The 23,931-nt window shown below is 37.9% G+C and overlaps 1 protein-coding gene across 2 annotated transcripts in view; it reads left to right on the top strand.

Annotated features, from left to right (window-relative positions):
• LOC113981485 (ras GTPase-activating protein 1-like) overlaps positions 1-23,931 on the top strand; it is a 118,566-nt gene that overhangs the window by 68,296 nt on the left and 26,339 nt on the right. For both annotated transcript variants that reach the window (XM_027708893.1, XM_027708892.1), the window contains 10 exons: positions 475-595; positions 2,549-2,705; positions 4,986-5,073; positions 7,184-7,261; positions 9,708-9,865; positions 10,150-10,226; positions 16,632-16,804; positions 16,957-17,116; positions 17,290-17,432; positions 18,167-18,282. In XM_027708893.1, the coding sequence (XP_027564694.1) occupies positions 475-595; positions 2,549-2,705; positions 4,986-5,073; positions 7,184-7,261; positions 9,708-9,865; positions 10,150-10,226; positions 16,632-16,804; positions 16,957-17,116; positions 17,290-17,432; positions 18,167-18,282 (1,271 nt within the window). The remainder of the gene's footprint in view (positions 1-474; positions 596-2,548; positions 2,706-4,985; positions 5,074-7,183; positions 7,262-9,707; positions 9,866-10,149; positions 10,227-16,631; positions 16,805-16,956; positions 17,117-17,289; positions 17,433-18,166; positions 18,283-23,931) is intronic.

Below are 23,931 nucleotides of genomic sequence, written 5' to 3'. Positions count from 1 at the left end.
GTGAGGAACTGTGCAACATTGTATGTTAATAATTCAGTTTTTATTGTGATCTATACCATTCTTGTTGATTCAGAGTTTATTGTTTATTGCTCAGTCCCAAAATCCTTGGTAGAAGACAGAAGCTAAATAACCTTTGAAGCTTTGTGTAAATTTTTCATAAATCGCTGAAAGATGTTGCTTTCTATTTAGTATTTAAAAAATAAATATAGATGTTAGTCTTTGAAAGTTGGTCTGTATTTAAACCTTATTTTTATTCTCATATTATAATTGTGGCCTAATAATTCCACAAGAAACAGTTATATTACATTTCTGGCAAAGGTATTGCATTAAATTATATTGGTTTGTTAAGACACATGAGAGAATAAAGAATTGGTAGCATTCAATAAAATTTCGGTTGCAGCTTCATAGTATGCAATTGTTTCACAGTGATTTCTGAGATTAAAAAAAAATGTTGATTTCTTCCTTATTGACCAGCATCAAGAACAAGTGCTTAATGATACAGTGGATGGAAAAGAAATCTACAATACAATTCGTCACAAAACAAAGGATGCTTTTTATAAAAATATTGTCAAAAAGGGATATCTTCTGAAAAAAAGTGAGTTCTGTTTGATTTTATGAAATGTTTTTTTCCAAAGAATGCAGATATGGATGCATATTTTGTGTAGTAGTGGTAATAGCGGAGGCAAAATTGAAGCGAGCAAAAGGTGGTAGAAAGCCTGTAAAGGGTATGAAAGGTTCTTTTTCCTTAAGAAGTACATAAATAGAAAGATATAATACATAAAATGACATGCAATATAAAGATGTTGATTGGTGATTCTTGCCAGAAAAATAAAAAACCAGCACAAAAACTAAGTGCTTTTTATCAAAGGTTGCATTCAGATTCATTAAATGTAGTACATGTTCATAAAATGTATTCATATTTAATACACAACTTGTTTAAATTTAGGCTGATCACATGGGTTAAAGAGAACTAGATTAATGTAAATCACTACATTGGTTGGAGACCAGAGCTGGTTTAATTTTGTTATTTCAAGTTAGGTAATAAGTTTAATTTAAAATGTGTATTCTGGTGTACAAGGTATATTGAGACTTTTTTAAGGCTCTAACACTGGCACAGTCAACATAGCATAGAATTATTTGATTAGAAACTGCCTAACTCATCTCAGTATATCTCTGAGGAATTATCGAGCAAGATTTTGAAGTTCTGAGGAAGTTAATTCCTTTCCAAGTGTCATGATTTTAGTTTTTCCTGTTTCCACTAATGTAAATTTAAAAAAAATAATAAAAAAACCATCAATAATGTTTCTGCACATGACAAAGACAGTAGCTAAAACAATAAGTACCAGATAGCTATCTGGACAGTAAGCAAAAGTGAGAAAAAGGTAAGCATTTAAATATAGCCAAATTTAAAGATGCATTGAAAGGAAATAAAAACTAGATCCTCTGAATAAAGCAAGAAAAGCATCTCTTGAGAGTGCTAATTCTGAGAGAAGTTGTGGTAGGGTGAGGAGTCAGCTGAGAATGAACTTGAAGTGAAAATCTTTACCTAAAAAGGATAATGAGATAGTTTAAATGTGCAAGCAAGAGTACTGAGTAGATGTGGAGAGATGCACATACCTGCATACAGAACACAAATTTAATAAAATCACTCTTCCATCTAGTTGAGTATAATAAATGGATTTTAAAGTTACTTTTCCAAAACAGTGAGTACTAGTGCTTGTTTATGAAGGGCTGTGGTAGATCTATGAAGATCAAGTTGAAAATTAAGGCTGAATGTTTTTCCAAAATGTACTGTGGTTTATATATGAATTAGTTGCAGAAAGTTCTTTATCAGTTGTATTCAGTGGACATTAAACAGCAAGTGATGTATTTTTGATTTAGTCAGTGGCTAAATCCACATTTTACTGGTACATCTAACGTGTCTTCCAACAAACTTTGTCATATAAATCTCCAGTTATTAACATTTTTTTAAAGTTTTTTTTTTTTCTAAAATGTGAAACTGGTCAAATTTTTTTTATATATATGTATTTAGGGCATGGTTCTGATCCAACTTTGCATATATTGTATTCCCATTTCTGGTTTTTAGTCATTTTGATTTAAGATATTGAGATGCAATTTGTTATGCTGATAAGTTGGTAAGAGTTTAGGAATAATTTTCTCATGTCAAGAGAAATCTGTTTCTTAATTAAAATAACCATAATAAATTGGATCACTTACAGCATTGCACATTATTTGCAAACTGTATAGATGTAGTCTTCTCACTGATATGGACGGAGCTCATATGCACTTGTTTAATCCTGTTGAGATTAATGAAAATGTTTAGTGAACTATCTAAAATTGTACTTAAATCTGTGAAGAGGGTGTAGTTTTAGCTACATGCTGAAAAAAAATTGAGTATGTATGCTGATATTGCTTAAGCATGATTAACTGTGCATTGTTCTTCTGTTTGCATTTTGACAAACACCTTACTGCCCTCTTTTTTCTTCATTTACAAAATATGCATTTTCTTTAAAACAATATTGTAACTTCTTACTTGCTTTCCTTACAGGTAAAGGAAAGAGATGGAAAAACTTGTACTTTATATTGGAGGGAAATGATGCCCAGCTTATTTATTTTGAAAGTGAAAAACGAGCCACAAAACCTAAAGGATTAATAGACCTTAGTGTGTGTTCGGTCTACGGAGTACATGACAGTTTATTTGGCAGGTAGGGCACTGACTTTTTAATTCTTGTACATGCAGCAGGACAGTAACTACTAGTTTGAGGCATATACAAGATACAAACAATATGTCACTAATGAGCAAGTTGACCTGGCACAATAAACTTGCTTTTTGACGCCTGAGCCATGTGTGGGGGTTTTTAGGTTGTTTTGGGGTTTTTTTAGCTCTTGCTGATTGTGAAATGCAAGTATTGTGACTCTTGTTTCATATTGCATTTTATTCCATAGTTGATGTAGATTGCAAGAGCATATGTAGACAAATTTAACTGATTAATGGTAACTTAAGCCATGGTAACTTGATTGCTAGTAGCTGTTCATAAACAGCTTCTAGTAAGAAATTTTAGAACTTAGTCTGAAGATTTTCTCATGTAATATGATGTGATAATAATTTGGTATTTTGCACTGTCATTTTTCAATATTGTGTATTAATTGTTCCACATGTATTATAGACATTAAAAAGATTGCAAAGCAACTGTATTGAGTGTTTTAATCCTATTGAACCAAGAATTGATAAGATCAAGAATTTTGTCAGTTCCAAAAGATCTGCATTCTTTTGTTGATAGGTATTAGAAAGCTAAATTATTTAGATAACATATCAGTGCTTTTCTGTTTCAGAATCAATAAGAATCAGATTAGACCAACGTTAGAGCAGAAAGTTAGTTCATATAAGCAAACATTTTAAAAATTATTTTTGCAAGAGAGCATTTTCTCAATTTCACTTACTGTACTAAATATGTCAACTGCAAGTGATGGGATTATTGACAAAGACGTTGAGAATCAAACCACTTCCTGATATCATTGGTAACTAAGATGAGATCACACTTTTTTTTCATTGTTAATTACAAAAAAATGTGCAGTCCTGTGGGATACAGAAGAAAAAGATGCATTTACTCCTGCAAATGTTATTTTTTCATAACAGATAGAAAAACACATTAAACAGAAGCTCTGGTTATTCCATGCATCTTAATATTTATTAAAAGTATTTAATCAACTTTAAGTCTTTTCACAGAGATAATACAAAGATAAATGTTTAAAATTAGTGGCATTTCTTAAGCTGCAAAGATCTGGTGTTCTTGTACCATCTGATTTTTATACATTTCTCAATCGTTTTGAAAAATCTGCGCAACTATTGCAATGAGGAGCCATAGATATGAGAGTACCATTTAAAAAAAATACGGAAATGTTCCTCATGAAAGTTCGCAATTATGCATGAAGCTTTGGTGGAGACTGTAAACAAGGAATGTTTTGGTTAATGGTGACTGTTGAGCAGCTTTTAAGAAACACTTTACCATGGGTTAAAATGTATTCAGATAATAAGTAACACTGAAAGTGTGGGTAGAAGGAGATGCATGATTGCACCTGCTTGGGAAAGCTGTTGATGAAGAACTGTAGTTGAGACAAAATTCCTCTTGTAGTTTTTACCACCTACTTAAAATATTTTTCCCCTTTTCTCAGAAGTACAGTGAGGGCTGTAGCTTTGCATGTCTTTGAAAATAATTTGAGTAGCCCCTGACCCAGCTACTTCTTGATCCCCTCCTCAATCCTCCTGTGGGCATGGCCACAAAATGCCATGCCAGTAATTACTTAATCAATGGATGGGGGGAAGACCGAAATATCGTTTGCAAGTGAAGCAAGATCCTTCATGTAACTCTGTGTTTGGGAGAGCCAAATTCCCTTGAAGGTAATGTGTGGAAGACTGTGAATCAAGTGTGCACTTGTAGTGTGCAGCTTGTAATGTAACAGTACGAAATATTTTTGATGTTTCTTGACAAATGAGTGTAGATACATAAAATGGCAAAGATGTTATAATCACATTTAAAGCTTTAAAAGTTTATATGACGTGTATTCGATCATGATCCACTATATGTTTTATTGGTCGTGAGAGCTGTGGAATACATTCAGATAAAGAATTCCTTATGTTAATATAGTTTCCTGAACTCCTAAAACAGTAAATACATTATGCATGATTAAGTGGTTTGGATCTAATGCTGAACCTGTGCATCATTCAAAATGTTTGTGGTGAATAGTCCTCATAAAAGACTTGTTAATGTTATCAGGTGCATTTTGCCTCAACTGTAAGTCAGGGTACATGCATATTCAATACAAACTGTTCCAAGTTTCTTAAATATTCTGAAGCAAGCTACGTGAACTGCAGTGCAGTTTTCTTGAAATTACATAATTCATTCCAACCAAAATGCACTTTTGAAGCATGTAGAGACTTTTCTTGTTTTTTTTTTCCCAACATTTTTGTTTTGTTTGTTTTTAAGGCCAAACTGTTTTCAGATAGTAGTTCAGCACTTCAGTGAAGAGCATTACATCTTTTACTTTGCAGGAGAAACTCCAGAACAAATACAGGTGAGAGCTTTTGTTGGTAAATATAATTTTAAAAGCAATTTTTTGTTTTGTACTGTTTAATGATACTATCCTTCTCTAATAGAAAGCAAATGTACAACAGATGGTGGCTATGTCTACATTAGCATATATTACCACGCAAAAGTAGCAGATCTGTAAGGGATACAGTTAGTGCTGATAATCCAGCACCTACATTACCTATGCATTAGTGATTCTACTTTGGAGAAGTTCTAGTCTGGTCCTATGGACTGGACTTCCATTGGTTTCCATTAGATATTTCTGGAGAATATATTTTGGAGTAGTTCAATGCAAAAAAAACTTGTTTGCTCTCCAGCAGTCTTCCAAGTAATGAACCAGAGCATGGTAAGTGGGAGTTTTGCTTCAAGAGCACATTCCTGATAAGAACAAAAGTGCTAATGCAGGTATGTCCACCAATCAAAATCTGTCGAGCCATTTTCTTGTCCATAACTCAGTAATTCTTTAGGATCTTAGGCTCTGATCTTGCACAAAAAATAAGGGGGTTTTGTGTTTTACATTGGTATCAGTTATTAGCTCTCTAGCAGTTAATGTTTACTGATTAAGAAATGTAGGAATGGAGTTTAATTCTCTACAAGTCACTCACCAATAGGAGAGCATATGGAAGATGTGACTATGTTCTTATTCATGAAGTTGTTTTGGTATTCCAGAGCTCTGAAATAGGCATTTTGTGTCAGAAGTTAAGCTATGCATTTGATTTTATTTAAGAATGCATTTGATTCTATTTAAGAATGTGAAGTAGGCAGAATATCCTGTCAGGACAGGCAGAATATCCTGTCCTGTTTTCTGAACATTTGGTTTAATCTGCTTTTGATTAAGATTTGCTAAACACTTAAGATGTTCACTGCATTTATACAGAATACTGGGATTTCTTTTATAAAATGATTCTGGTTCAGTAAGTCAGATGTTTTACTGATGCTTCTGTTCTCAGAAGTTACAGCTGTCTGTAACATTTCACAGAAGAATAGTTTTGTTGGCATACTAAGGAAAATTTGATGGTTTTCATATAATGTGGTAAATATCAAAGCAGCTCTCCAATGGATTGCATGTTATCTGAGGTTTGTACAAACCATTAAGTGAATGTAATATAGAGTGTTAGCCTCATATGCTAGTGTCATTGTGCGTACTATGGTGCATTGTTCATACTTGCTGCTGTAAACTTGGAGGTTTAAGGGGATAGGTTTTCCTGTTAGGAGGGGAAATAAAGATGACTGTATCTAGGAAATATTTAGATTAATTTAGAGTGTTTAGTAAGTTCTATGGTTCTTTATTTGCTTTTTCTTATTTGAATAAGAAAGCAAGCTAATAAAAATTTGATGCATAGTTGACAGTTCCTCCTTTTGTGGAAGGTATTGAAAGCTTAAACTTTACTCCCAAAGTGGTTTACCTGAGAATATCTGCAATATAGAATGTACCTGTATTTTAAAAATTAAATTGTACTTTGACACTAGGTAGCAGATCTTTGAGCTACATCTTTATGAACGTTAGTCAAAGCCTAAATTTTGTGCTTCATGAGAACTTACAAAATTTGAGGAGGTGGGATGTGAAAACATGAGAAATGTGGCTATAACATATCTTCCACCTTCCCAAGTATCTACTCTGCTTTATGTATTTGTGAGGAGAGATAATGAGGGTGAAGGTTATACTTTTCAGTGTTTTTCTGTTAATGCTGCTTTGTTTTTTGTTTGAAGCATATGGAGTAAATACAACTGCATATAAAAATAGAGGAGAGAATGATCAGTAAAGTTTGACTTGTCTATTTTCTCAGAAGCATCCAAGTCTTGCTTCATTTTATATACCGTTTTTTATTTATGACTAATCTGGAAAATTGATAAAGGTCACATTGTATATCCATTAGTAATGCTTGATATTTCTAAAAGAGAAACTTTCAGATTTGCAAATGTCTATTTAGCTTTACTGAGAACTATATGAATTTTGCTTTACTACTCAAATTTTCATACTTCGAGTTGCATATAAGTTGGTTCTTTTGAAGCTTAAGAAACAACTTCAGATACTTTTTGATATGTCAGTTCTACTGCTACTGCTACTAAACTGAATCTGTGCCTTTATCTCTTAGGACTGGATGAAGGCTCTGCAGATGTTTTGCAGTTTAAGAAAAAACAGTCCAGGGATGTCAAATAAACGCCTACGCCAGGTGAAGCTATATAGATATGGGGGGGGTGAGGGGAAGAGGGGGAGAGGTTGCCTCCTTTTTGCAAAATGATGATGATATATCTCAGAACTTTCTGTTCAACAATAGTAAGTCCTGCATGTACTTTCTTTTTCTTGGAGTTATGCAGTACCTTTGTTAAAGCAACTGTAATGACTTCCACTCTATTATAATATCTATATACACAAAAAACAAAATGGTTTTTAGGCAATTGGCAGATGCTTTGCTAGGTATTAATTTCTGATCACATTTGAGTAAAAGTGTCAACAATTCAGCATATGTATTGTCTTAACTCTTACAATTCAGCAGATTTGACAGACTTACATCACATGTAACCAAAATAATATAACTAATATTATTCATTTTTCAGTGACAAATACATGCTGAACTGTGATTATGGCGTAATTTCTTTTGGTTTCTTGAGAGTACTGTTGTGGCCAGAATTTCTTTCAGAGGTAAAGGACAGATATTCATAAATGACTATGTAAGTGATGATTGAAGAAAAACAGGAATCCAGAATCCCTGGTATCTTTGAATGCTATAAATGTCGGAAGTAGCTGTTTTACCAGTCTATAGGAAAAGGAATACGTTTTATTATTTTTTTTTTTAGGAAATGCAGAATTATTCTGTGGTCAACATTAAAGGTGATTGAATACTTCTGAAGAACTAAACTAAATTAGGTCAATTGATATATGAACTGGCAGAAGAAATTGGGAGCCAAAAAAGTGAAGCACCTACAGAGTGATCATCTGAAATAATTCTGTACTTTCAAACACAAAGCAAATATTAGGGTGGATGAAGGAATAGTATAGAAGATAGATACTACTTAATATTTATGGTATTCTCATTTAGGATACAGTTAGTTTTGATCATCTTATATTAAATGTATAAAGAATTTGAGAAAATTATTTTCATTATAGACTGGAATGAGTAAAATAATTTCCAAGAAAATAAGTGTGGGAAGTATTGGACTATTTAGAGAGGTGAAAAGTATAAAAAGCATGAATGATCAAGGTAGATGAAGTGTATAAACATCAAAAATCATACTTCCATGACTGTCTTACAGAAGTTATGTTAGTTTCAGGGTTTCTCGAACTGTCCTTTGAAATTTCTGTTACTGAATATTTGTATTTAAATGAAATTTGACTTGATCAAGTATGATATTTCCTGTATTTGACTAAATTTACTTCAGTTGATATCAATAGATATCAGAAGTTTGTGAAATAGTAGACTAAAATGTATTTAATGTAAATGAGTTCAGAATGTTCACTTCTCAGTTTTTTGGAAATTTAGTTTCCAAGTGCTCTTATTTTGAGAATCTATGGTACAGACTAATATCTTCCTTATAACAGGGAGAAAACAGTCTAGTGCGTTAAACTAGGGAGGTTTATGCAATCTACTGTTGTTTAGAATAGAATAGAATATTTTAGTTGAAAGTGACCTAAAATGATCACCTAGTCCAACACCCTGATCAATTCAGGGCTGACCAAAAGTTAAAGCATAGTATTAAGGGCATCATCCAAATGCCCCTTGAACACTGACAGGTTTGGGACATTGACCGCCTCTCTAGGAAAAACCTGTTCCCAGTGTTGGACCACCCTCTCAGTAAAGAAATGTTTCCTAATGTCAAGTCTGAACCTGCCCTGGCACAACTTTGAACCATTCCCACATGTCCTGTCACTGGATACCTGGGGGAAGAGATCAGCATTTCCTTTTCCACTTTCCCTCCTCTGGAAGCTGTAGAGAGCAATGAGGTTGCTCCTCAGCCTCCTTCCCTCCAAACTAGACAAATTGAGTCCTCAGCCACTCCTCACAGGACATTCATTCCAGCCCTTTCACCAGCTTTGTTGCCCTCATCTGGGCACATTCAAGGACCTTTACATCCCTCTTAAATTGTGGGGCCCAGAACTGCACACAATACTCAAGGTGAGGCCACCTCAATGCTAAATACAGAGTGATAATTGTCTCTTTTAACCAGTTGGTTATGCTTTGTTTGACACGCCCCAGGATGTGGTTTGCCCTCTTGGCTTCCAGGGCACACTGCTGATTCCAATTGAGCCTAATCTGTTAGGAAAGCACAAAATACAGCATTGTGTTTGGATTTGTCCATGGTTCTTACATAAGATACAAGTCTTTGGCTTCAGTAGAATTTTCTATGCATAGAAAAGTTAGTACTTGCAAATATTAAAGTGATGGTTTTGAAAGTAAAAAATAAGTTAAAACTATGATGCTGGAGGTTTATTTTCAAGTTGTTGCTCTTAATTTGTCCCTGGTGCCTCTTAAAATCTTGTTTCATTTTTCCTGTTCCCTGCTTTTTCTATTAGGAAATTATATTTTGTATTTAATATTTATACCTTAACATTAAGCCTTCACAGGGGGAGAATTCCATTCTTTCTTAAATAAATAAATAAATTTTGTGTATTTTCTTTAGGTCAGCAGTCTTATTTTGCATGTAGAAGAAGCTCATACGCTCCCAGTAAAACATTTTACTAATCCGTATTGTAACATCTACCTGAACAGTGTCCAGGTAGCAAAAACACATATCAGGGAAGGACAGAACCCTGTATGGTCAGAAGAATTTGTCTTTGAGTAAGTCTTACTCTTATTGAATTAGTGAATTTCACTTGAAAGTTGCATTGCATTTAAGATTCTTTGCACTGTACTGCTTTGTATATGCTTTTTAAAAATACTGTATGCATGGTTATATAGGAGCCACAAATGCATGGATAGAATTTTATGTATGCATCTAAGTATCTTTGTTAATATGATTGTCTTTGGCTGGTCATGAGAACTCAGGATTGAAATAACTTTAGAATAAATTTAAGTATTGGTCAAGTATAGTATTAATTGAGGCTTTTTGTCTTTTCCCCCAGTGATCTTTCATCTGATATTAATAGATTTGAGATAAGTCTTAGTAACAAAACAAAGAAAAGTAAAGATCCAGATATATGTAAGTATTTTTATGTGAAAGAAGCATATATATTGCAACAATGGATACAGTTTTCATTGCTCTTGTCAAACATTGTCACAAGAGAATTAAGTATATTCTGTGACTGTCACACAACTGTATTGGTATGTTTTAGATGTCTATTACTGACTCTACATTAATGTTTTTACAATAAGAACCTGCATGTCTTTTAGTAGTAAAATGCACAGTAATCCAATCCTATGTATATGATGGCTTTTCTAGCTGTATTCCAGTATACCTATTGTGTTATACTGTGACCATGTTTAGAAAAAAAAAAATAAAGAGCAGCTGTGAGAATTAATCTCCTTCATAAAATGTTATATTTCATTAAGTTAATTTCTTTATTTTGCTTTAAACCCAACTGTGTGGAATTACTTTTGTCCTTTTTGTTGCTTCCAGTGAGAAAGAGGGAAGAACAGTAGTACTTTCCTCACTTGAAAATAAATAAAAAAATTCCAACTTGACAGTCTGTAGAACAAAATTTGCCTCAGTCCTTGTAACATCCTGTTCTTCCCCTTATTCTATCTTATCTGTGTTCCCAGGAATTTACTTTCCTCCTGCTATGTACACAGCTTCTTTAGCTGTTTTGTTTCTATTTTTCTATTCCAGAAAACTGCTAGCAAGATGGTAAGACTTATCAGCTTTCAAAAAAGAACAACCCCCTTCCAAAAAAAAAAACCCAGCTCACCAAAACAAACCCTCCCCCAAAACCCCACACTTTAATTCTGAGCCACACAATGTGGTTTTTTGGCTTTCAAGATATTTTCTTTCCCACCACAACTGTCTTGTAACTTCATCCCTTTGCCTCCTCTGTTGCCTGCAGAGCAGACACCCTCTCACGCAAGAGTTGTTCCAAGTACTTTTGTGTTCAGACCTGTCCCAAAGCCTAGCACAGTATTTATAATCTATTGCTGTTGGTTTTGGTTTGCATGTATTTTGTTACTGGCCTGTTGTTTGTCTCAGTGTCAATTTCTTTCTCTTTTTTTCCTCTCAGAGAAGAGATTTGTAAGGAAATTTTGACCAAAGTAGAAGAATTACTTCAAAGACTGAATGCTCTTGCCAAACCTAATTCGATTTCAAAACTGTTGCCCTTTCCTCAAGCTAGAAAATTTTCTGCATAGCAGAAGGAAAAAAAGATGTGTTTCATTTGACAGAGAGAAGGACTTTCTAATTGCAGTGTTATTGCATGGTTCTATGCATTTGAGCTAGAAAATTCTTTATTTGGGCCAAAACTTTGGTTAGTACAAAACCCTTTCAAAGGATAATTCATTAATGGAATACTTCGGTAACTTCTTTTAAAGAGTTTTTGTAGTTTCCTTCTCTCTGTGCAGATTAAGGAGACTGTGCTACTTGTAGTTGTATCCAACTGGTGGAAGGTTGTAGATCCCTTTCTTATCTAGGTCAAGAGGATTGGCAATGTTTCTTGATCATGGTTAGGTAGACTCTTAGAACATAACCTAAAAGTCCTTTCATTTTGGGATAAGGAATAGACCATATCAACTTGAATTAACAAACATCTCTGCCTACATCCCCATCCCTATTAAATATTTGAAGTATATGAGGAGAAAAACTGAGCTAAAGGAGACCTTATCCAACTTGCCTGTGTGCTATGTTGCCTAAACCTCCAAAAGCGAGAAAACGGGTTGGTTAGCTCTGAACATTTCTCCTTTGTAGCCACAGTTATTAAATGTGGATTGCTCTGAAGTAGGAGTAATGTGAGGGTTATATTTTTTCAGTATTTGTGGTGAGTTGACCTTGACTGGCTGCCAGGTGTCCACCAAGCGGCTCTCTCACTCCCCCTCCTCAATGGGACAGGGGGAGAAAATAAGATGAAAAACTCATGGGTCAAGATAAAGGCAGTTTAACAAAGAAAAGCAAAGGCTGCATGCAGAAGCAAAGGAAAAGAAGATTTATTCTCTACTTCCCATCAGCAAGCAATGTCCAGCCACTTCCTGGGAAGTAGGGCTTCAGTATGCATAGTAGTTGCTTTGGAAGACAAATGCCTTAATAATGAATGCCAACCTCCTCCTTTTTCTTACCTTAGTATTCTTAGTATTGCTGAGCACAACACCATGTGTTATGGGATATCCCTTTGGTCAGTTTGTGTCAGCTGTCCTGGTTATGTCATAGAATTGTAGGATGGCTTGGGTTGGAAGGGACCTTAAAGGTCATCTAGTTCCAACCCCCCTGCCATAGGTGGGGACAGTGTCACGGTTTGAGACCTCCAGAAATCCAATTTCCAAGCCCCCCTCCCACAATTTGTTTCAGTGTGAGAGGGTTTTCAGACATAACACAACTCAGTATGGGGGAAGGGAATTATATTACAATTTATTACTACACAATAAATACTATAATACATTATATACAACAATTCTAACTATCTCTCCTATGGTAAAACAATATATATATATACAGATCAAATCCCTCCTTTCCCTCCAAATAAAAGTTCAGAAAGAAAAGAAGACATTCACTTTCAGGGCAGCGCAATCTTTTCCAAGCAGCAGGTTCACTCCATTGTAGCTGGAAAATCTCTCTCTCTCTTCATTACAATGCAGGGGTTTCCTCTCACCCCTCAGCCCTTCGGCTCCAGCTGAAGGTCTCTCTCCCATGGGCTGCAAAAGCAGGGACAAGCTTGCTTCACCATGGTCATATCAAGAAGTGCAAGGCATTTCATGAAAGTCCCTTCCTCAGGGGATTCAAGTTTCTCCTGCATCAGAACATTTAGGGCTTTCAGTTCAGTTTTTGCCCCAAGCGTCCTACCAGAGCTCCTTTGCTCCGTCTCAAACTGCCAGCACGGCAAAGGATGGGGGGGGAAAGGGAGGCCACTTTCCCCTGCGTTCCTTCTGGCCATCCTGGTCCAGCTCCAGGTCCTCTCTGCATTTCAGGACTCCCTCCAAGTGGAAGTCCACCACCTCCTTCCAAAAGGGGTCTCAAAGGGTTTGGGGAAGTAAAGCCAAGTCTCACCCCAAACAGTCTTTACTGAGCTTGGTTCTCTGTCTCTCTCTGTCAGACAGCTCTGTGTCTCTCAGCTTGGCTCCATGCCATCTTTGCTGCTTCCCTCTTATCTTCTTGGCTTTCAGCCACAGCTCTCTGTTCAGTGCTGCTCCGCTGCCATTTCAGTGTCTCTGGCTGTCCACTCACAGCGAAGAAACTTCCCCCAGCTCTTGGCCACAGTACTCGACCCAGTTTAACACTGTTCCGAGTTTCTGCAGCCCCAGCCGGGGGCTGGGGGGCCTTGGCCCCCAGCGGGGTTCCCTGGCCCCTCTCTCCTCGTGGTCTCAAAACATGGCTACCTCTCTTCCAACTATGTCATCCCTCTTCTTTTCCATCCTGTTGTGATATGTTTAATTTTGCAGGGGCGCTGATTGGGTCAACACCAAGAACACCACCCCCTGGAGTTATCCACTTTCCAACTCCAGGGAAAACCTCTTTTTAACCCATGACAACCAGCTTTCACTAGACCAAGTTTCTCAGAGCTCCATCCAACCTGGACTTGAACACTTCCAGGGTTAGGGCATCCACAAGTTCTCTGGGCAACCTGTTCCAGTGCCTCACCACCCTCACAATTAAAAATTTCTTCCTAATATCCAATCTAAATCTATTCTCAGTTTAAAGCCATTACCCCTTGTCCTATTTCTACACTTCCTGATAAAGAGTCTTTCTTCATTATTCCTGTAGGCCCCCTTTAAGTACTGGAAGGCTGCTATAAGGTCTTCCCAGAGCCTTCTCTTCTCTAGGTTAAGCAATCCCAACTCTCAGCCTTTCCTCATAGGGAAGCTGCTCCAGCCCCCGATCATCTTTGTGGCCTCCTCAGGACCTGCTCGAGCGGGTCCATGTCCTTTTTATGCTTGGGGCCCCAGAGCTGAACACAGTACTCTGTGTGGAGTCTCATGAGAGCAGAGTACAGGGGGAGAATCACCTCTCTCGACCTGCTGACCATGCTATTTTTGATGGAGCCTAGGATACAATTGACTTTCTGGGCTGCAAGTGTGCTTTGCCTTTGTCTCTTTCAGATAGTTTGTAATTGCAGTAGTGCCACAGCTTGGTATTGAAGTTATTTGAGAATATGCAGCTGAAGGACAAAAAAACGTCACTGTGACACACGTATATCACTTCTGTGACAGTGGGAAATAAGCCTACTATGGCAGGTTATATACTTGGTTCCTTTTGTCCCATATTCTTCAGGCAATATGTGCTAAACATATTAAGTACTGTATGTAAGCACTCTTGCATCAACATGGGTGGACTTTGAACAAGGGGGAGAAACTATGGAGTCTATCAGGTACTTGTTAATGGTAGTAACAACATACTGTCTACCAACACTAAGTACGAAAAATAAGATGTTGGCAGCCCCCTCTTTGCAGAACAAAGTGTAAGAGGTTTCAGTCCTTAACAGCTCCTCACTGCCTTGTAAATGGATTGTGCTAAAATGTGAGTGAGCAGTGGGTTGGAAAGCCAGGATTTAATATGTCCATCATTGATTAATTTCTTCTTTGTCAACGTTTAAATAAGCTTTTATTCTGAATCAGTAATTGTAAATGTTTTTAGGGGTTTTGGTTGGTTGGTTCTGGTTGGGTTCAACAAAGACTTCATTGTAAATTTAAGTTCATTTCCATTCTGAAGAAAACATAAGTTTGAACCACTTAAAGTTTGATTTCCAGATTATAATTATTAATCATCAAAATATAAACTTGTTACTAAATATTAATCCCTTATCTTTATTTTCAAATAAACCATTTAGAAACCTCAGGTTTACCTTTTTTTTTGCTAATGTTCATCACACAATATTCTTGGTTCAAGGTTGTTGTATATAGTTTTTAACTATGCTTGCAGAGAAGGGATAAACTTTTTGGTTTTTTCTGTATATTTGTTATTCTATCATAATGTACTAGACTGCAAAGAGTAAACATCCTTAAATTCTCAACTAATGGCAGTCTCTTATTGAACATAGCCTAATAGTTCAATATACCTTGCTAAGTAGCAGAAAGTATTCCTTTAAAGTTTTTGAATATAAATTATGATAACAAGTATTCCGCAGTCCATATATTGATGTTTCTGTTTCGATCTTTTAAGATCAAAATAAGATTATAGTATTTATATTTTTGCTAGGAAGTGCTACTAATTAACCATGGGAAAAATTAAATTATCATATTATTCTGAATCCTATATCTCACTGTTTCTGTCTTATATGCACAAGCAAAACAAAAAGAAAGCACATTGATCAGTTGAGGACATGAGAGCTTTGCTCAGAAGAAATATTTTGGGAAAGTCAATTGATTATCTGGTGTAAAAACAGTCCAATCCACGCTTGTGATAAGTAGCAGATGATGATGAATTGATTTATCCACTACTTGACTGACTTGAATGAGTTACCTTATCAATTCATCAACTCCAAAATGTATATTAGAAATGTGATGTCATTCTGTTTTATTATCTGATTATGCAAGTGATGTCCCAATGTATGGCTAAATTGGGGCAGTGGAAAATCTGCTAGAACTGTTCATAGGCTTTGTAGAAAAGTGAAAAACAAGTATGTGATGGTGGTTTTGATTGTTTTGATTTTTTGGAGGGGTGGGGGTTTTTTGGTTTTGGGAGTTGTTTTGTTTAAATGTGAGGGACTTGATTAAAAGTAGATTTCATCAAGAGTTGCAGAAAAAGAGGAAACTTGGAAGTTCCAGACAGTCATTTCAGGAGGGCATGTGCTAATTTTGAAATGGTCAATGGCCTGACTGCTGCAGCTTACTGGTCAACTGTCAGACCAGACTTTCAGTTATGGTTGAATAGGCTGGTGCAGATCATTGCTTAGTAATTTTAAGATACCAACACCACCAAAAAAAGTGAATTAATGATTTTGTTGTATGTGGTTGACTTGTTATTATTTGAGCAGTAAGCTGTCTGGGAAGGCATTTTTATATGTTTTGCATAAAATGTTACATCCTTAAACTTGGGAGTTTCAAAGTGTTAAAAAAATACATCTGACAACATTTGGGAAAGATGTAGTAAAACTAAGAATAAATACTAAAAATAGTAACAAAGTGGTTCAAGAGCAGACCTGATAGAAGTATGAGCCCAAGGCTTCAAAAGATTTTTGCCTAGGTGTGCTAGGTAGCTGGGGGAGCAGAGGGGCTTTTCCCCTATTTAGGTGTTAAAAAGAAAACTGGGTATACATTATTTACAGCATGCTTTATATGTCAACTTCAGTTTTCAGGAGTCTGTTAAACCATCTAAGAGATAATCTTTCCATATCTTTGATGGCACAAATTTTGATAATTTTTATTAATATTCTTTTGCTGAAGCAAGGTGACGTACTGAAAACAACCTTTTTTTATTCAATACAAGCACTGTTTTGCTGGAGATAACCTAATTAACAATGCTTTTTTCCTAAAGTGTTTATGCGTTGCCAATTAAGCCGATTACAGAAAGGACATGCAACGGATGAGTGGTTTCAACTCAGTTCCCATATACCATTGAAGGGTATTGAGCCAGGATCTTTGCGTGTTCGAGCACGATATTCTATGGAGAAGATCATGCCGGAAGAAGAGTACAGTGAGTTTAAAGAGGTATTAAATTTGTTTCCTCAGTTTTTCTGTCAAAATTCACTTCCTCTGTTGTTTTAGAGATTTCAATAACGCTAACAGACATTGCTAAGTAGTATTTGTAGTGACTGTTATGTTAGCACAAGTTTCTGAACATTGTTCCGGTTTTCTTTCAGCTGATTCTCCAGAAAGAGATGCATGTAGTCTATGCCTTATCACATGTTTGTGGACAGGATAGAACACTGTTGGCTGGCATTTTATTGAAGATTTTTCTTCATGAAAAGCTTGAGTCACTGCTGTTACGAACACTAAATGACAGGGAAATAAACATGGAAGGTACTGTACTAATTACACTAACATTAACTGAAACTCTGGGGAAGAAGGGCTCCCATGTCTTCATTTCTGTCTCCTCCCTTAATTACATCATATTTCAAACTGTGAACACAGCTTATTTTTTCCTCTGCTTTTTGTTGTCTCATTTTTCCAACTTTACACTTTATTTTTTTCAGATGAAGCTACTACTTTGTTTCGTGCCACCACTTTAGCAAGTACACTTATGGAGCAATATATGAAAGCTACAGCAACACGTTTTGTTCACCATGCACTAAAAGACAGTATATTAAAGATAATGGAGAGCAAGCAGTCCTGTGAGGTGATAACTTGAACTATGTTTTTTTTAAATTTTGATTTGTTGAAATGATGATCTACTGGTTGTTTGCTTTAGAATCATTTATTAATCCTTCAGAAATAATTTCAATACCGGAACTAAACTGACTATGAGGTTTTTTTAAATGTTAGCTTAAACAATGTTCATAGCATCACTTAAATAAGTTTTTAAACTCAAATTTCTTTAAATTACGTATTTATTCTTTAGCAGTTGTAGGTTCTGTTGTAGCAGTTACTGAATGACCTACCTTAAATAACTTTTTTTAAGCTCCAGATATACTAGAAGTCAATGTCTGAACTTAGTTTCATTTTAAAACTCCCTTACATTAACTGCTTGTGTTAGATCCTATCTTTATTTCTAAAACAACCCTCCTAACTTCTGTTTCACTTGAACTTAAATATGGAAAGGGGAGGGCTGTGTCCTCAGAATACTTGTTTAAAAGATGAAAATATACATAGTTAGAACAAGATGGGTACTTATGGATAGTGTTAAATGTCTGTGCTGTTAAAAGCACTGTGCACTAGAACTTAAAAATATTGCTTTTTCACATTAGTTTCCTGGCTAGCCCTTGAAACAGATTTGTAAGTTCATACAAGCCTGAGGTTTGTACAACAGTAGAATATTTATTTTTAAATAGTATCCAGTGTGTAATATTATCAAATTATATATGTAGTTCTATTCAAGAGACAAAACTCAGTTTTTTTCCCTTTTGGTTTTAGTTAAATCCTTCAAAGTTAGAAAAAAATGAAGATGTAAATACTAATTTGGCACACCTACTCAGTATACTTTCAGAATTGGTGGAGAAAATATTCATGGCTGCAGAGATACTGCCTCCGTAAGTTTGCACTCTTCTGTTCAAATTTGTACTTGAAAATTCCTGTTTGTGGTTTACATGGTATTCTTACTGGTTTATCTTATACTAATCAGTATTAAGACTAAATTCTTTAGGGCTGTTATATGTACAGAGAAAAAACCCAAAACATTTGAATGAATTGTGCTTCTTGTAAATGTGGTGGGTTGACCTTAGTTGGATGTCAGGTGCCCACCAAGCCACTCTATCATTCCCCTTCCTTAGTTGCACAGGGGAGAGAAAACATAACGAAAGGCTCATGGGTTGAGATAAGGACAGGGAGAGATCTTTCACCGATTACTGTCATGGGCAAAACAGACTCCAAGGGGTCAGGGAAAGAAGGGAAAAAATAAAATATCAATATATTGTCTCCACAAAGAGGTAGAGGACAGTACTAGTTAGCAGACAATTGTATATATTTAAGTTAGTTACCAATTCTTTCCAATCCTCCTACTCTGAAAAAGAGATGGAATTATTAACAACATTAAAAATACAAATGGGTGGCAGTAGAATGACACCCTGCCTTGATTACTTCTATCTATTGATGCACAGGTTATTCTTTTTTTAAAAATGTTAACTTGTTTAGACTGAAACCAATGAATAAAAAGTGTGTAGTGCTAATAGTTTTCTTTCAGTTTTTTATCATTAGCTTTTAATGTAAACAATTCTGAATTTTGCATTGTGTACTGGTTTTGTCTGGGCTGTAGTTATTTTTCTTCATAGTAGCTGGAATGGTGCTGTGTTTTGGATTTGTGACTAAAACAGTGCTGTCAACATGCTGGTATTTTGGCTACTGTTGAACAGTATTTGCACAGTGTAGAGGTTTCCTTTTTTTTGTCCTCCTTTTTGTCACTCAGCTGCTGCCTGCTGTTCCTTCCCCCTCTGAAAAAAAGGTGAGTAGGGAGGGCATGCAAGCAGGACAGCTGAACACCAACTCACCAAAGGGATATTTCCCAAGTAACTTTTATGCATGATGAGGCCCTGCTTTCCTGGAAGTGTATGGACATCTGCCTGCTGATGGGAAGTCATGAATGCATTCCTTATTTTGTTTTGCTTGTGTGCACAGCTTCACCTATTCAACTGTCTTTATGATGACCTATGAGTTTTTCTTGCTTTCGCCCTTCTGATTCTTTCCCCTGTCCTGCTGAAGAGGAGTGAACAAGCAATTTGAGGAGGGGAGGGCTTAGTTGCTGCGTGGGGTCAACCCATGGCAATCCTTTCTGGAGCCTGATGTGAGGCTTGAGAGGTTCTAGATAAAAACAGATTTGATCTGAGTGTGCTAGACTACATTTATAGTTGTTATAACTGTTTAGTTATTGCTTGGCAAGTTGTTACTTGCTCTTGCTGGTCACAATGTTGACTTGTTTTTCTCGATACTGGTTTATTTGTTACATCGTCTGCTCCATGACATGCTCCATCTCTTGCTCTGCCTCAAACTCAAGTACTTGTTAATGGCTGCTGTCAGCTTTTGAAGTTTGCTGTGTTATCACTTTGTTGTATTTATGTCTGGGAGAGCTATGGTAAAAGCACTGTCCTTGAGCCTGATCTGGTGTTTGTGCCATGCATTGCTGTTGTCCCAGTACTCTGGGAACCAACTCTGAGGCAATTAATCATTACACCTTTGTCCTCTTCTCTGAGAGCCATTTTGTGGGGGAAACGAAGAATGGCACCACCTTCTCCTCAGTGGTAGATGTATTCTGCCTTGTTACAATGACTCTTTGGTTTCTGGGATATCCTTGCATAACCAGAATGCTTCTATTGGTGTGTGTCATGAATATAATTATGGCTTTTCAAAAGGGTAGTCATTTGAAATGCCACACAGGGATGTGCTCTGAGGCATATGGGTCATGGGTGGCAAGGTGTATAGGAGAACTTGAGCAGGTACCTAGAGTGTTCCCCTCCGCCAATGGTGTGGGACTTGAAACCTGAACAGGTGTGGAATGATATTGAAGTGACAGAACACTTGATGAAATGATGCCTTGTCTATATCAGAGAGACAACTTCTAGCACTGTGCTGGGGCCTGCTCTACCCCTACTGAACCTCTGTTCAGCACTTGGAAGGGCTCAGGAGGGTCTCTGGATCTTAGGACATACAAACAGACACTGTAGCTAAGCCAGAGACTCAACCCTCAACTTTAACAGTTGTTCGTATAGTCAAGAAGAACAAATGGAAGCAGAGGTCCACTTGTTTAGTAAGGGAGGAAGAAACTCCTCCTGAGGGGAGAGCAGGAGGAAGAATCAGAAGAGGTAGCCTGTTCTGTAGCACAGTAGTCACAAGAACAGGAGAGGGAAGAGACTGAAATCATAAACGAGTCAGAAATCTCCTGGTTTCTATCCTTGCGTGAACTGAGAGATATGTGGAAAGATTATGGTCACCAGCCAGATCAGCAAATTATCACCTAGTTGCTCCAATGCTGGGATATTGGGGCCAACAGTCAGGAACTATAGAAGGTAGAGAAGACCAGCAGCTGGGATCCCAAGCAAGGCACCATGGAATCAACAAAGGGACAGAAAGATGGGCAGTGATCCACAGCCTCTGGAAGTGGCTCCTGTCAAGTGTGAAGACAAGGTATTCCTTCAAGGAAAGTCTTGTAAACTACTGAGGCAAATGGACCATGATTGAGGAAGGTATTCAGTGTCTGAGGGATTTAGTGGTGGTGGTGACCTACAGCAACCTGGACAATAACCAGGCCTCCAAAGATCCAGATGAAGTCCTGTATTTGTGGTCCATGTGGTGGAAGCTTATATGGAATGCACTGACGTTGTACACCAGCACCCTGGTGATAATGGACAGACATTGATACACCAACTGTGGAAAAAGTGGTCTGCCAGCTCTGGTGCTCTTAAGAGAATCTCTCTTCCTCCCTGACCCTACAGGGCAATGGAGAAACTGTCCCAACAGTTCCAGCAACTTGAAGAGAATATCCCTTTCTCCTTACCCCTACAGTCTGGTGTCTCAACTATCAAGAGCGCTGTATGAAATCAGCCTTTCTCTGCTCAAGGGAAAGGGAACTGTGGGTGCACACTATATGCCACTCTGTGGTTCTAGCTCTGCAACCACGGGGAAGACATGAGGAACTGGAGCATTGCACCTTCCTTAAACATAGACCACATATGTGAATTGCAAGGGAAAACAGAAGCCAAAAAAGCTCCATCCAGAGAAGATTACTGCTCTGGTTGCTGTTGAGCAATTCTCCAGACACAGTAGAAGGGTTGATCCTCCTTCTGATCCTAATGAAGGGACTAATGGTTTGCAATTGCAGGAGTTGGGTAATGAATACAATGAATGCTCCAACCAAGAAGAGAGGGGTCAGGCAGAGGAAAGGGTCAACTGGTTTTATTGGACTGAGTGGATACAGTGGCCTGGCACATCAGACCCATTAGGAGTATAAGGTTTTGGTAGACATGGGTGCACAATGTACCCTAATGCCATTAAGGTCCAAGGGGATGGAACCCATCTGGATTTCTAGAGTGTCAAGGGGATCCCAACAATTTGTGTTTGAGGCTGAGGTGAGCCTCACAGGGAATAAGTGACAGAAGTATCCTGTTGTGACTGACCTGGAGACTCGATGTATCCTTGTGACTGTTTCAGGAGAGGATATTTCAAGGATCTGAAAGGGTACTGGTGGGCCTTGGTGTAGCTACCATGGATGCAAAGAAGATTAAACAGCTGTCTACCTTGCCCAGCCAATTGTAGGACCTTCTGCTGTGGGTTTGATGTGTGTTGAAGAGCAGCAGGTGCAGATTGCTACCATGATATTGAACTAGTGGCAGTATTGCACCAACCAAGACTCCCTGGTTCCCCTTCATAAGCTGATTCATCAACTGGAGAGTCAAGGAGTAATCAGCAAGACTCAATCACCCTTGAATAGACCCATATGGCCTGTAAAAGTGTGGTGGAGGGTAGAGACTAACAGTGGACTATCATGGCCTGAATGAAGTCATTCCACGGTTGAGTGCTGGACATGGAGGAACTCCAGTATGAGCTGGAGTTGAAGTGGCTGGTCTGTGGATAAGTCTATGCTAGAACAGGTATGCCTCCAAAGGGACTGCAGGCCCTGGAGAATCCATGCTAGAGCAGGGGCAAGGCATGGAGTTCATTGCAATGTAAAACTCTATAGCCTGGTCCAAAAGGACCAGGGGTGGAGATTTTAATGGATATGTGATTAAACTGTTGTAACCCATGATTTGACTTGTATGCTAGAAGTAGTAATATAACAGGGACCACCCGAACTAGTGGTGGATGAGCTTTGCAAAAAGCAGTGCAAGTGCAGCAGGGACACAATATGAGCTGCCTTTGGTGCCAAATAACTCCATACAACGCACCACCTCTCCTGTTCTGAGTGACCACCATAACAGATGGAGCCCAAATGAACTGAATGGACATTTTATGGACACTTTGCGGGGGGGGGGGGGACTAAGACTAAGGGAATTATATCTGTATGTATACTAAAGGATGGGAAGGAGGGGTGGTGGTTAATGAGGATGTACTGGATAGTGTAGGACCCAAGCATATGATGCAAATGGTATGGAAAAAGGGATGGAGATTTGTACTGGTTTTGGCTGGTTTCTTCATAGGAGCCTGTATGGTGTTCTGTTTTAGATTTGTGACTAAAACACTGTTGTTAACAATACCCATGTTTTGGCTGAAGAGTGTTTGCACAGTGTTGAGCATTGTTTTTTCTCTCCCCATTCTGCCCTACCCCCAGCAAGTAAGCTGGAGATGGGCAAGAAGTTGGGAGGGGAAATAGCTGGGATGGCTGACCCCAACAAAGGGATATTCCATATGGTATGACGTTGTGCTTGGCAATAAAACTGCGGAGAAAGAAGGATGAAGGAGAGACATTTTGGAGTTATGGCATTAGTCTTCCCAAGTAACCATTACGTGTGATGGAGCCCTGCTTTCCTGGATATGGTTGAACACCTGACTGCCAATGGGAAGGAGTGAATGAATCACAGAACCACAGAATCGACCAGGTTGGAAAAGACCTCCGAGATCATCAAGTCCAACCCTTGATCCAACACCACCATGGTTACCAGACCATGGCACTAAGTGCCACATCCAGTCTCATCTTAAAAACCTCCAGGGACGGAGAATCCACCACCTCCCTGGGCAGCCCATTCCAATGGCTGATTACTCTCTCCGTAAAAAATTTTTTCCTAATATTCAACCTAAACCTCCCCTGGCACAGCTTAAGACCATGCCCTCTTGTCCTGCTGCTACTTGCCTGGGAGAAGAGACCAACACCCACCTGGCTACAACCTCCTTTCAGGTAGTTGTAGAGAGTGATGAGGTCTCCCCTGAGCCTCCTCTTCTCCAGGCTAAACAACCCCAGTTCCCTCAGCCTCTCCTCATAGGACTTGTGCTCGAATCCCTTCACCAGCCTAGTTGCTCTTCTCTGGACCTGCTCCAGCACCTCAATATCCTTCCTGAACTGAGGGGTCCAGAACTGGACACAGCACTCAAGGTGTGGCCTCACCAGTGCTGGGTACAGGGGAAGAATCACCTCCCTGGTCCTGCTGGTCACACTGTTCCTGATACAGGCCAGGATGCCATTGGCCTTCTTGGCCACCTGGGCACACTGCTGGCTCATGTTCAGCTTCCTGTCAATCCAAACTCCCAGGCCCCTTTCT

Source organism: Neopelma chrysocephalum, unplaced genomic scaffold (assembly GCF_003984885.1).
Source record: "Neopelma chrysocephalum unplaced genomic scaffold, ASM398488v2 Primary Assembly neopelma1_96584, whole genome shotgun sequence".
NCBI lineage: Eukaryota > Metazoa > Chordata > Aves > Passeriformes > Pipridae > Neopelma > Neopelma chrysocephalum.
The sequence above is the reverse complement of the archived record's forward strand: the minus strand, read 5'-3'. Positions and strand labels throughout refer to the sequence as shown.